General features: G+C 39.7%; 2 protein-coding genes across 5 annotated transcripts; both read left to right on the plus strand.

Moving 5' to 3' along the window:
• On the plus strand, window positions 1-6,461 carry LOC148853879 (ADP-ribosylation factor 2-like). Of its 3 annotated transcripts, none has more exons than XM_088982379.1 (7): window positions 1-85; window positions 871-1,039; window positions 3,105-3,175; window positions 3,412-3,531; window positions 5,443-5,561; window positions 5,670-5,751; window positions 6,124-6,461. In XM_088982379.1, exons 2-7 carry the CDS (start codon window positions 892-894, stop codon window positions 6,127-6,129), a joined length of 546 nt encoding a protein of 181 aa, XP_088838505.1. In that variant the 5' UTR covers window positions 1-85; window positions 871-891; the 3' UTR covers window positions 6,130-6,461. The 3 variants fall into 3 exon arrangements, with proteins under 3 accessions (XP_088838505.1, XP_088838504.1, XP_088838506.1); XM_088982378.1 differs by having other exon boundaries at window positions 882-1,039; XM_088982380.1 differs by lacking the exon at window positions 1-85 and adding an exon at window positions 119-265.
• Window positions 6,462-8,829: 2,368 nt separating this feature from the next.
• On the plus strand, window positions 8,830-12,300 carry LOC148853880 (galactinol synthase 1-like). Of its 2 annotated transcripts, XM_088982370.1 has the most exons (5): window positions 9,819-10,368; window positions 10,464-10,784; window positions 10,892-11,026; window positions 11,238-11,489; window positions 12,161-12,300. In XM_088982370.1, exons 1-4 carry the CDS (start codon window positions 10,030-10,032, stop codon window positions 11,457-11,459), a joined length of 1,017 nt encoding a protein of 338 aa, XP_088838496.1. In that variant the 5' UTR covers window positions 9,819-10,029; the 3' UTR covers window positions 11,460-11,489; window positions 12,161-12,300. The 2 variants fall into 2 exon arrangements, with proteins under 2 accessions (XP_088838495.1, XP_088838496.1); XM_088982369.1 differs by lacking the exon at window positions 12,161-12,300 and having other exon boundaries at window positions 8,830-10,368; window positions 11,238-11,589.
• Window positions 12,301-13,682: the final 1,382 nt, after the last annotated feature.

A 13,682-nucleotide genomic window follows, 5' to 3' on the forward strand; every position in this document is an offset into this window, starting at 1 on the left:
CCCATTCTGCGCGCTGTTGTGATCCTTCTCTCTCGCCCTCGCCCTCGCCCTCGCGAAGTCGGTCCATCTGTGAAGTTTTCGGAAGGTATATCGTCGTTGCTTATTTTGATGGCAGAAAGCTTCTTCTTTCTGTTTGATTTCTTAAGCTTAAGTGACAGATCTACTAGCTATTTGAATTTGTTTTGAGTCCTTCATGCATGCCTTAGAGCATATCAACCAATCAAGGATTCGAATGATCTCTGTTCCGATTTGAGTTTTTCTGGAGGTAGATTCAGGGATTCTAATGTGCTTTTGTACAGCCGAAGGCTTGGATTTTTTTGTATTGAGTTGATAGGGGGAGCTTTTCCCTTATTATTTAGAGATCTTTTGGATCTAATAGATGTAATTGGTCATGTCGTTTTTTCTTCACCAAACAACGTCAGAATAGGATTTGAATTCTCAAGTGAGCCCAGTGAGGTTCTTTATATCTTGTATGGAGATGGCTTAGGGCTTTGCCTGTTCTCCTTTATACGGGATCGTTCTTTTAGATTTAGATCCGTTCGAATGAACAGAATTTTTACCCAAAGTTCTGTTTCGGTTGATCATTTGGGCTTTATTTGAGACTTATAAGATGTATTTGATGACTTTTTAGCCAAGGTGTTGAGGATTTATCGTTTATTGGATTCGAATGTTCTCATATTCCAAATTCCTCTTCAGAATATTGCAATTAGCCAGTTCTGATTTCTTTTCAATTATTATTGGAATCATGTGGTTTGATTCTTTGAGAAAGCTGATGGTTCTGATAATGTTTTGGCGGTGCATCGCTTTGGTTCCCATTTTGGTTTTCTCATTGCCTGATTTCATTTTTGTTTTCTTGTCTCAACCGTGGAGGGACGTCATAGCTCAAGGAGGATGGGGCTAACTTTCACGAAGCTCTTCAGTCGGCTTTTTGCCAAGAAGGAGATGCGCATTCTGATGGTTGGGCTTGATGCTGCTGGTAAGACTACGATATTGTACAAGCTCAAGCTTGGTGAGATTGTCACAACGATTCCTACCATTGGTAAGTACTCAATGTAGGATTTAACCCAATTCAAAATTTCCATTTCTTTAAGTTTTCTTTAAAATGGTGCCTTCCTATTGGTCCCAAACGACTCTTCTATTTGTCAATATGATTCCTAACTTCTAAATGACTTTTATGCGTGCACTAAATTGTGCATAATTTTGTTGCAAATCTTGAATTGCAGTGTGGAATGTGGATTCGTCAATGTTTCTACAGATCTGTCTGTTAATAGTCTAAAAGTATCTTCCACGTTAATCACTTCCGCTCTCTCTATATAATGTAGATGTTGGATCTTAAAAGAAGCAAGTGAAGCAATGGTGAAAGTAACGATGAATTAAATTCCTTGGATCTGGTATCCGTTGTTGCATGCAAATCATCATTATGATGTCATTTTATTGTCTGGATTCAACTGCTTTTTGGTGCATGGATCTTGACACGTTTATCTTATTATCAAAAAGCTACCAAAAAGGGGAAACAAAAGAAGAAACTGTTACTGGCCCATAATTCAGATTTATTTGAAGCAATATGGGAGGGAAGCCTTCAAGAGTCCTCCATTTGTTTAAGGCCCAGAGGCTATACGATGGAACCTTCTGTTATTCCACATATTAATAGATATTTATGTTATCTTGCTTGCAATGGTAAAAGAGAAATTTTGACACATAGAGCTATGGATGTGGCTATGATGCCAAGGGTGCTAATTCATTTGCATAAAAAGACTTGTAAGTTATTTTTTTTTCCATTTATGCTTTCGCCATGTATCCATTTGTCTTTGTTTTCTACCGTTGGCAATAAGATTAAGTGAAATATTATTAGTAGATGAACTGAAAACAGTAAAATTGTCTAACCTTCTAAGAAGAGAATTTACTGACTTCTATATCCATCTGAACAAGATGTTCAGCCAGATGTCATTCCTCTACCCTTTCTGATGGGGTTTCAGGACCCTGAACACCATCAGTCAACAAATCTATGGCTACATATGTCTTCCTCTTCCTTCACCTTCTCAGGAACAACAGCTGCCGATCAACCTAAGACCCTGTGATAATGACATCATCTTTGCACAAGTGGAGTCTCATCAACCAATACCCTCTCTGATGGGGTTTCAGAACCCTGAACACCATCAGTCAACAAATCTATGGCTACATATGTCTTCCTCTTCCTTCACCTTCTCAGGAACAACAGCTGCCGATCAACCTAAGACCCTGTGATAATGACATCATCTTTGCACAAGTGGAGTCTCATCAACCTATAGGATCAGAATAGACTAAAACCTTCTAATCTGAAAGCTACCACCATGCCACAAGGTTCAAGATTTAAAATTGGGTAAAGATCTGCTGGAGTGGACACCCTGATCTTCCAACAGCTTGCTGACTCTTTAGCAAGATCAAGGGTAACAAAAAATTAGCTACTTAATAGAGCTTCTTATATGTCAGCACTTGACTGTGTTTGTACTTCTCCCTTCATTCCAAAACTTTTTGAATGTAGGGGATTTCTTTCCATTTTAATAAAATTTTCTGATTGTTGCTGTCAGAAGAAATAGGAAAATGAGCCATATCCCCCCCTCGCCCCAAATTTTGGGGACATGTTGCATATTTCTGTTTAAATCGGACAAGATGATCCATTGCAGAACTTCTCATTTCATGACAACAAACTTAGTCTAATTAGTAGCTTATGCTCTCTTTTTGATGATATCTATTGGATGTTTCATGACCTTTTTTTTTGGCACAAAGTGGCCTCTCTCAGACTCAAACCTGAATCATCTTGCTTGTCAGCCCAAGATTTACAGACCTACAACTTTTGACGTTGTTGAGCTCTTTGTACATCAATCAATTCATGGTCATACTATGTGTTTTTGATATACTCGGAGATGTATAAGGTTCAAAAAATAAAAATTGTAGGTGTAAAAGGAAGATTTATTGCTCTTGTTGTTTTTTATTACGAGAAATTTGATATCTTGCAAGTGTCTCCTGTCTTTTCCTCAATGTATTATATATTTTTATCTCTTCTCTGTTTCGGTTAGAATGTAATTGTCGGTCATTTTAGTAATACAATCTGATATCTTTTGCAGGATTCAATGTGGAGACGGTGGAATACAAGAACATTAGCTTCACCGTATGGGATGTTGGTGGCCAGGACAAGGTAAGAGCTTCTGTTCTTTGTTTTAAAGTCATATGCTGGAACTAATTGTATTTATGGAATTTGCTTCCTTCCCACATAAGCTCTTTCCATTTCCTCCTTTCTTTGTTTTCTTTTTCTTATGTTTCTGTTAATTGGTCAGCTCCAAATATGTATATGGCCTTTTATCACTAGAGAGAGTCTATGGCTGAAGTGTGGTGTCAATCTAACTAATTAACATTCTAATGTTTCTTGTATAGATTCGTCCTCTGTGGAGACACTACTTCCAAAACACTCAGGGTCTTATTTTTGTGGTGGATAGTAATGACAGAGATCGAGTTGTTGAGGCAAGGGATGAGTTACACAGGATGCTGAATGAGGTGTGTTATGATTTTAATAATTGGTGTTATATTTGTGCGCATGACATATTTATAGAAGAGGAAGGTGCTAGTTAGCTTATTGATAAAGTTTCTGGCTGGTTGTAATGGAGACCTGGGATTGAATCCTGCATTCATAAGGGTTAGGGGATTTTTGGATTTGGGAGAGGGCTACTCCCATTTTATGGCCCATTCACCTAGCCATAAAAAGCATATTTGTAAAAATGAAATACTGATAATTAAAAATAAAAAACTATCAATATGAATTTGCAGCCTTTTCTATAATAGAAAATTCTCTTAATTCAGTTATATTTCTTCATTTTGTTTTATTTATGTCGTCTACTTGATTTTGTCTTCTTGGCCATATAAGCGGAGGGGCTCGCAAAAGCTAAATTATTGTATATGAAAAATGAATTTGCAAGAGGTAAGATTTTTAATTAATAGTTTTTTGGAAAAATGATTTACTTAAAATAAATAGAAATTTATGGATAATAATATATTTAATTTAATAAAATAAACAATAAATAAATAAATAAAATTTTCAAATTTGAAGTCAGCTTAATATAAGTAAATCAATTTTGTTGTTAAATAAAGAATACATATCTTTTTTTTTCTCAATTTCTTGGCTAGGCTTTGGGTTTTATATGGGGGTCGAGCTTGGGCTTAAGATCTAGGCCCGATGGTTCGGTCATGCTCAGGCTTGAGCCTGAATATGTTCCGTTGATATAAAGTCCAAACCTAGCGTGGGCTATGAATAGGTTTAATCCTAACCCCGGGGCGGAGACAGGGGGACCCCAAGGAACCATGGCCCCCTATGGCCAAGGTTCAAAGTATCGACACATATCGGCCGATACGTATCATTTCGGGAGCTCCCCAATACGCCCGTACAGAGGGTGCATCGGGGTTCTGACCGATTCAGGGGGTGGAGGAGCCTTAAACCGCCCCCTGAACTGGTTTTGAAAAAAAAATAAAAGAAAATAAAGAAAACACTATTGTTATCGCCTGATATGCCCCTACTGGCATATCGATATTTAGATCCTTGCCTACAGTCCAACAAATCTCCACTCTTCATGTATATTTTCCCACTCCCCCACTCCCCACCCTAATAGTTGCTCCCCCATATTTATTTCTCCTACCTCAATTCACTTAGATTTTGGCACCCCTCATAAAAAAATTCCTAGCTCTGCTCCTGCCCAACCCAGACCTAACCTATTGATAGCCCTAAATTACACCCCCCCTAATCCCACTTAGATTTAGCTCCACCCCAATCCAACGCAGACCTAACCTATTGATAGCCCTAAATTATTAGGCTCGGGGAGAAAGAAATAATTTGTTAGTAAAATAAATTATTAACTAATTGAATAATTTAGTAAATTAAATAAATAAAAATCTATGGATAATAATTTACTTCATTTTGTAAAATAAATAAATCAACTATTTATTGTAATAAATAAATAACTATTCATTTATTATTGGGGCATGGGTGGTCCAAGTTATCCGGGACAATTCTGGTCAATTTTCATATTTCAAATCCCCTTCCCCCTCTTGAGCTAACACTATACTAATTATATTAGATCCTTCAGACAAGAATTCTATGGCACTGATAAGAAGCTATGCAGTGTAAACTTCAGTAAATGCAAGAATGGTAAGTTGGTCTCTAGTAAAATGTGGTTGACAGTGATGTCAATGCAATAGCAACTTAGACTTTATATATGTTGCTGAGTTGAGTTTCTAGCATCATCTTCTTCTGGTTTACTGTTTGTTTCTCTGCCAAAGCCTTTCTTTTGTTGCATAGCTTCTATAGTGATACATTCTCGCATTTCTCCTCAAGCCTGTTGGTTGTGTAGGATGGACCAAAGGGATTGATGTAGAAAAGACTTGAAAAAATGGACTGACTCAAATATCTTCTTTCAGGATGAGTTGCGAGAAGCTGTCTTGCTCGTATTTGCTAACAAACAAGATTTGCCAAATGCAATGAATGCTGCAGAGATAACTGATAAACTTGGACTTCACTCTCTCCGCCAACGCCACTGGTAAATTTCTCCATTCATTTTCTGCAGTAGTTTTATATTGAATTTGGTAATTCTCTTTTAAAAAAATCCTGCAGCTGGGTTAATATTGTTGGGCTTTTTTTTTTTCAGGTACATCCAGAGCACTTGTGCAACCTCAGGTGAGGGCCTTTATGAGGGGTTGGATTGGCTTTCCAACAACATCGCTAACAAGGTGAGTGTATGAACAAAATTTCTTGCCTAGTTTAGTAAAGAGTAATAATCAAACAATAGGATTAGAAGTTGAGAACGGCTGCCAAGGAATTTCATCTAGGCTCAGTTTGGAAGGAGTAGAAATACAAATATGTACAGTACAACTACATAGAAATAATACAAAATATAAAGTTTTGCACTCTACATATTTGTATTTGTATTCCTTCCAAACTGAGCTTTAAGTTTGTACTCTTGGAGGCAAAATTGATGATTGTTTTACTAAGTTGAGGACATACGTTCAGGTTTTTGAGCTCTTAACCTGTTTTGACTCCATTCCCCAGTTTTTAGTTACGTGTAACTCATTTGTACGTCTATTTTGTTCTCTCATTTACAGGCCTGAAATATAGGATTATGGATCGTTGGAAGGGTTTTATGGATTCAGTCATAAATATTATCTAGTTTTCTTTTGGTTTTTTTGGTGTTCCTCCTGCGATAAGTCGGCTTGTGGTTGTGGTGATGACTTAATATCGCTTTACGACTTGTTGGTGACGATGTTGTAATAGGTGGATGGATGATTGAATATACTTTTTACAAGGTTTTTTGGCCTTGGGTTTTCATGTACTTTAGCTAATCCTGTTAGCTGCAACCAAAAGAAAAAGAACTGTTGTGCTCTTGCCATATATTTTTCACTGAATAGCATTTATATTAGGCTTGTAGCCATGGTTTAAAGTATTGATACGTGTGCAATTCAACTGGGGCGATACTCATGGATTGAAATTGTTTCATCTTTGCCATTTTATGGAATGGGTATTAACCGTTGCATATGGGGATATAGAGTACTTGCATATAGCCAATGCTGTGGGCATGTGGCCTGTTGGTCTGTAGAGGTGCAGGCTCTGTCCTGTTTACAAAAAAACATTTACAAATTAAGGTTGTGTTAACATGAATGCCTTTTTTATTGTTTTTTATTTGTTTTTGGAATTGCCGTGTCGGCAAAAAAACAAAAAATATCATATTTTAAAACAAAAACAAAATTTTAAAAACAATTAAGAACATGTTTTTTTTTGTATTTTCAGTTTTGAAAAAACAATCTGTTTTCAAATATAATGGTTTTGATTTATTTTTTGGACGGAAAACAAGAAATACAATTCAAGGTGTGAAACGGGTCCAATGGTTGAGGATTCAGCTGTGGAGGACGCCGAGTTCTCTGCTATTGTTTATTTTTAGTAACCAAGTTCTCTGCAATTCTTTCTATTTATTTCTTTCGGCTACTGTCGTTAATCGTTACCATCATACGCCTCCTTAACTACGCATTGGGGGTATGGATCAAATGGGTCAAATTTTAGCGCAAAGTGGTTTGCTTTCAGGAATTGAAGTTTTCCAATAATAAGAATCCCATCTTTGTCATACGATATCACACGTTCAAATTGGTGGGTCGCACAGGGGTGTTAGTACCACCTGCACCAATCGATTAGGAGATCAGATAGGCGCCCCACAGCACCTCCCACCCTGTACTGGAACATCTTCCCATGATAAATACTGGAGATGTTCATAATGCACGGTGATATGTGCATGTGAGGCGTCCTCTGGGGCACCAACGTGATCTCGATTAGGCGTTCTTTGAATCACACCCACGGCAGCCGGTAGGATAGTCCAGTTGAGTTGGGGGATTTGACTTGAGCGAGTTTAGGGTAGGGCTACTTTTCAGCCACAATTAAAAGCTAAAACCAAACTAAAACGGAATCAATATCATCCTATCAAATTATCAATCTTGATTGGTTCTATATCCAGCCCAGCCAAATGGGAGTCCGGATCACCTGCCAACAAAACACATTCCAACTCTCTATTAACATGATCTCAATTGGATCATCTCGTTCATGGAAGATCCTATAAACACTTTTATGTTTGGGATCCAATCTCATATGAGATGTGTGGCGTTGGGCCAAGTTGGTAGAGGGTTGGAATGTATTTTGCTGGCAAAAGATCTCAAATCCCCAAATGGGCCCTGATTTTGATGCTGCACGTCGTCTACCAGAAGTTAGTAGTCCACTCCTTTTCTTCTTTAATTACCTTGTTCAAAACTCAAAAGTAATAAGAAATCTACTGAGTGTGGTTTGTGGTGGATGATCCATCCTAGTTCCTACATGTCTCTGAGTCTGGACTGTTCCAGATTCCTAGCAGGCCATAGACAAATCCCCTACCTGTCGTAGCTGTAGCCTGTAGGCGCCACTGCACCAGATATTTCATACTTTTTTTGGAGTGTTACGTTCCTTCAACAAAACCAAACCCAGAAATTACATAAAAGTTATAAACCCACCACTCACTACCCAGAATTGTGATCTCATGACTCTGCATTCAGCAACACGACACGCTTACTTGGTTTTGGTGGTATTGTCTGATATTTGGTGTGGAGAGGGATGGGTATTTTGTTATCTGTACCAATTTCAGCCTCTCATGTTTGCACGTGGCTTCTTTCAACTTCTAGTTATTGCCACTATTTTTTCTCCCATCTCGAAACCCTTACAATTAGTTTCTCTATCAGAGGAGTACCATAAACACCATTGGACCCATTATCTGTGGCTTAGCATGCGCTAAAAACTCGACAAACTCGGATGAGTTCACTCGCGACTCAACTAGGTTGTGGTTATACCCCGATACAACCAGCTATTGTTCTGGATAGTGCACATATTTTCATTCTTGCTTCACAAGTAATTCATTTAATATTAATTCAATGATGCTAAGGACTCAATATATAACGTATCTAATTACTTAAGCCACATACATCATTAATTAATGGTGTCGTAAGAGTAGGGTTTTGACTGGTTCCAAGATGATTATGTCATCGGAGAAACATAGTCTATAACCGATGATGCGTTGTCTCAACTTCCTCAACCGTGAGATATGCATGTTGAAAGTATTCAATTCATTAAAAGATTGTTAGAGTAAGCTTTGAAACATTGTTCAGTCAGTTAATCATCCTATATCCTCAAATATGTGAGATTTTGATTTGAATTTTCAATTGTTTGACTAATCCAATCCAACTCAACTAACTCTCTTAAAAAAAAGTAATGACAAAAACCAGACATGATCAACAACAGGCCTGAATGTTGAGACGCTTGTCTAACAGAGCAAACCGAGTTGCACCCAAATAATGAAACCAGGTAGATAGAAATGGATAATAATTAATGACGCTTGTCTACTACGAATTCTGCATATATTGCTCACAGCTGAACCGATGCTATATATCTTGTTGAGCGGGGAGGTAAGATTCTCCGCAGGTGGATTGTATTTTCTTGTATGCATTTCGTCGAACAGGTGTTTTAGTCCCTTTCTGGGGAGAGTATATTCGAACATTCTCTCTCCCTGGCTGCACTACTCTTCTGTTTCGCAAATGAGACAGCACTGCAGCAGTCTTTGATGAGTTTGCACGCGTCCGCTGCCGTATTCCTTGGGAAAGCAAATCCATTCGCCACCGCCAGTATAGATTACTACGATCGAGCAATAGCATCGCCATCGATCACCCCATCAGCCATCCCTGAAGAATCTCTACTTACTTTCGTAAACGTCATCGTCGCATTAGTAGCAGCAGAAGCGCCAGCCTCTCACCCGTCGCCTCCAGTGAAATTATACTCTATTCCTCCTATTACCTACACTTTAATGTATGTCCGTCAATTTGGGCAGATCAACCGCTTAAACCCTCTCGCTCTACTTCACTTGCCACGTGGTAAATCTGCCACAGGTTACACCTCTTCCTGTTAAATCTGTCCAGTTGGCAATTCAGGGCTTATCCGCCACGTGTCTTGTGTTGTGTACCACCACTAAAACGATTGGTAGTGGTAGGGTTAGCATTCCTCTTAGAATCTATTGAATGGGTTGAAGGTTGAAGCCACGGCCCAGGATTTGCATAATGTTACTTCCAGTCGATGCTACGTTGCTTCTTAACATTTTCCTCGAGAGAAAACGACGACCTCATCAAATCTTGTCCATTTATTCAGATGATAAGGCTAGATCGACGGTCGGCTGCACCACATTCCCATTCGTTCCACGTCCATTCAATAATAACATTAGAAAAATCGTAAAAGCCCAAGTGGCATAAATTTAGTCCTCATTTGAGGCTTATTTAGGGGAGCCATTGTAGAGCTCAGGAACAAAAGGCGAGTAGGTTGGCGTCCTCAGCGTTGCTGGCTTACTTTCGCAACACTCCTCACCTCACCTCAGTCTCAGGAGTCAGGACATTGTCAGCAGCTTTCCAAGTCGTCTTCTCCTCCAACTCCAACCCTTAATCGCAGAACTTGAAAGCATGGCCCCAGGAGTCCCGGTGGATGCATTCACAGGCACCGGCGGCAAGGTCGCGACTCCCAACAGGGGATACTCCAAGAGGGCCTACGTGACGTTCCTCGCCGGTAAAGGTGATTACGTGAAGGGAGGTGTTGGATTAGCCAAGGGTCTGCGCAAGGTCAAGAGTGCGTACCCTCTGGTGGTGGCCATCTTGCCCGATGTCCCCGAAGAACACCGTGAGATCTTGACGTCTCAAGGTTGCATCGTCCGAGAAATCGAGCCCATCTACCCTCCTGAGAACCAAATCCAGTTTGCCATGGCTTACTATGTCATCAACTACTCCAAGCTACGTATCTGGGATGTAAGTGAATGGTTTTGTTTACTTGTTCTTTCTTTTATTTATATATGTTAAGCCAGTTATGAAGTAGTGGGGGACGGTTGATTGTGTGATTGCAGTTTGAAGAGTACAGCAAGATGGTTTACCTGGATGCAGATATTCAGGTGTTCGACAATATAGATCACCTCTTCGATGGACCAGACGGATACTTGTACGCTGTGATGGACTGTTTTTGCGAGAAGACATGGGGTCACTCACCACAGTACTCCATTGGCTACTGCCAACAGTGCCCCGACAAGGTGACATGGCCGGCTGAGATGGGCTCACCACCTCCCTTGTACTTCAACGCTGGGATGTTCGTCTTCGAGCCTTCCCATTTAACCTATGAAAATCTTCTTCAGACTCTGCAGATTACACCGCCGACACCTTTCGCCGAGCAAGTGAGTTAATTAATTAGTCAGTTAGGACGTTGGTTCATATATAGGACTGCTTTGATCGGCCTGTGTGATTAAGGTTTTCATGCATGTTAATTTCCATGAATTGATAGGATTTCTTGAACATGTTCTTCCAAAACATGTACAAGCCCATCCCTCTGGTCTACAACTTGGTCCTGGCCATGCTCTGGCGCCACCCCGAGAACGTTGAGCTCGACAAAGTCAAGGTGGTCCACTACTGTGCAGCGGTTAGTATATATATATATATATATATATATAATGTTCTTCCTGCAAATATGCCTCACAAGACTCACAACACTTGATTCTCGACCGATCTCAATTAAGTTAATCGGTTGATCGATGATGAACTGATTCGGTTAATCCATCCAAAATACTGACTGTTTTAATATGATTGATTAAAATTCTTCTCCCTTAATTCTCCCTGTTCCTGTTAAATAGGGATCCAAGCCATGGAGGTATACCGGCAAAGAAGCCAACATGGACAGAGAGGACATTAAGATGTTGGTGGCCAAATGGTGGGATATATACAACGACGAGTCACTGGACTTCAAGGTGGAGGACTCCGTTCCGGAGGAAGAGACCTTCTCAAGGCAGTCGTCGATCATGGCAGCCATGCCCGAGCCCGAGATGGCCTACATCCCCGCACCCTCTGCGGCTTGAACAAGTTGATGTCGTGCTCAGAGAAACGCTGTAATCCCTCTATCGGCTATTATGTTTTATGTAGGCTCTTTGTTGTTACAACTTAGAATTCACAAATCAATATATAAATAATATCAAGTCGATTGATTGACGATGGTCTTCGATCGTTGGCTTTTTGTTAGCATTTGCTATGTCAAAACAGCGTATACACTAACTGCAAAGTACCTTGGTGGTAATTAAAATTTTGCGTGGCGTCAAAAAATAAATTAAAATTAATTGCAGTGTCGTCGTCGTTGTTTGGCCCCACTTAAGATCATTGTCTCTCCTAGAACAGAGCCACCTGACCTGACCTGGCTAATCAAAACCGTTTGATCCATCGCGTACCTCCGGAGTCCGGACAGTTGAAACATGAAAATGCAATCAGAACCAGATAAAGAGGGCGGATCATTGGTCGAGAGAGAATCGTCCATGCGGTGACAGTGCCAACCACCCTGCGTTTGTGCTCTAAATTCTAAGGGGTGTATATTGATTGGTGTTGCATTTTAATATTTTTATCGAAAACGTTTCGTGTTGATCAATATAAAATTATAAATTGCCGTTTCTATTTTAATTGAGGGTTAATACAAATTTGTATTGAGTTCATCAATTAATATAAATTTCTGATTTATGGTTTTTCTTTTAATTTTCGCAATTAAAATGACACATATATGATGTAATGACAGGTCATGTAGGAATAGGATTCATCCTCGGATGCCCCAGCGGAAGCACAAAGCACAAGTACTCTTGCCAAAGGAGAGTGCTGTTGGGCCATCGATAGTTATGACTCATAGATCAGAGCTCTAATTCAAGGTTTAAAAGCAGCTACAAAGAGTAATATATCTAAGTTGAAAATATAGTCTTGGAGGGATATTTAAAATTTTAAGAATTTTATATCTTTCTTTTTCTTTTTTTTGTTTTTGGTCTTTTCTCTATCTACTCCTCGTACATGTTGGTGAAGATCTCTTGTCACATATTGCTTGGGAAATAGATTGACTTGAATATATTAATAGGCTTGCTTTCCCTATGGAGAGGAAAGGACCATATCCATTATATGTATGTGAGGGGGGTTGGGGGTGTGTTTTACACATGCATACCCCAATTTGAATCATTGGATCAGGGCGAGGGTGTGGTTTATGCACACCTTCATTTGAACTTTAATTTAATTTAATTTTTAAACGTCTTCTTCCTCATCTATTTATGTCTCTTTGAATTGGTGCTTGTTCTAGTGACACAATCTCTATGTCTATTTGGGTGATTGAAAGCACTCTATAAATAAAGTCTTGGTCGACCCAATGGCATAGAACACATAGCATAATTTTCTCTTTATTGTTGTTTGTTTGTCTCTAAGCATCACTTTTGAGTGGTTCACGGAGGTCTGGTAAGCACACCTAACAATAGCCTGTGGGCTGTTTTATTTTGGCAACCGATTTGCATTCACCCAAATACACTGTAAGGGCAAATGCAATTTTAAGGAGAGTGACCAAATGGTACGACTCGTCCCTCCTATTCATTGCAATTCTCAGTTTCTCAACAACTGCTCTTCAACACTACTACAACTCGATTTTTTGAAAGTGAAAGCAGTAAGTTCCATTCTACCTAAGCAACTCACTCTGGCTGGTCGTCTTTTTACAAGACAAAAATCAACCAAAAAAATTGGATCAATCAGCTCCATTATGCTCACGTTTAAAGGCTTTTGTCTACTTTTGATCAACTTTTGTTTGTTCATATAAATAGAAACCTAAATAGAACTGCTCCTACGTTAGGATATATAGCATGCAAAGGTCAACTTAGGATATTGATGGAGGGTGATTTGACCCGATCTCCTTAGAAGGTGACACGTGGACGTGACTCTGCATAAGCAACAACTCAGCATGACAGTCTGGCTACGACTGAGTAACGAGTTCGTTAAGGTCATCGCAGGTCAGCTCGCTACATTACAGCTCACCATGGAATGAGCTCGCTACAGCGTGAGCTCAAGGACCTCGGTATGTGGAAAGGGAATACTCTAAGTCAAGTCTATCCCAGCTCGCAAGCTGGGAGAATGAGCTCGCTCCAACACTTAGGCAAGAAGACTGCCCCAAAGGCAACCTCAGGCGGAATCACCTCGAAACACATCTAGGAGCTCGCTGCAAGACAGCTCGCTATGGGATAGCTCACTACAGAGTAGCTCGCTATGGGATAGCTTGCTACAAAGCAGCTCGGTGT

This window comes from Nelumbo lutea, chromosome 4 (genome assembly GCF_056320005.1).
Source record: "Nelumbo lutea isolate HS-2025 chromosome 4, American lotus-T2T, whole genome shotgun sequence".
In the NCBI taxonomy this organism is placed as follows: Eukaryota; Viridiplantae; Streptophyta; class Magnoliopsida; order Proteales; family Nelumbonaceae; genus Nelumbo; species Nelumbo lutea.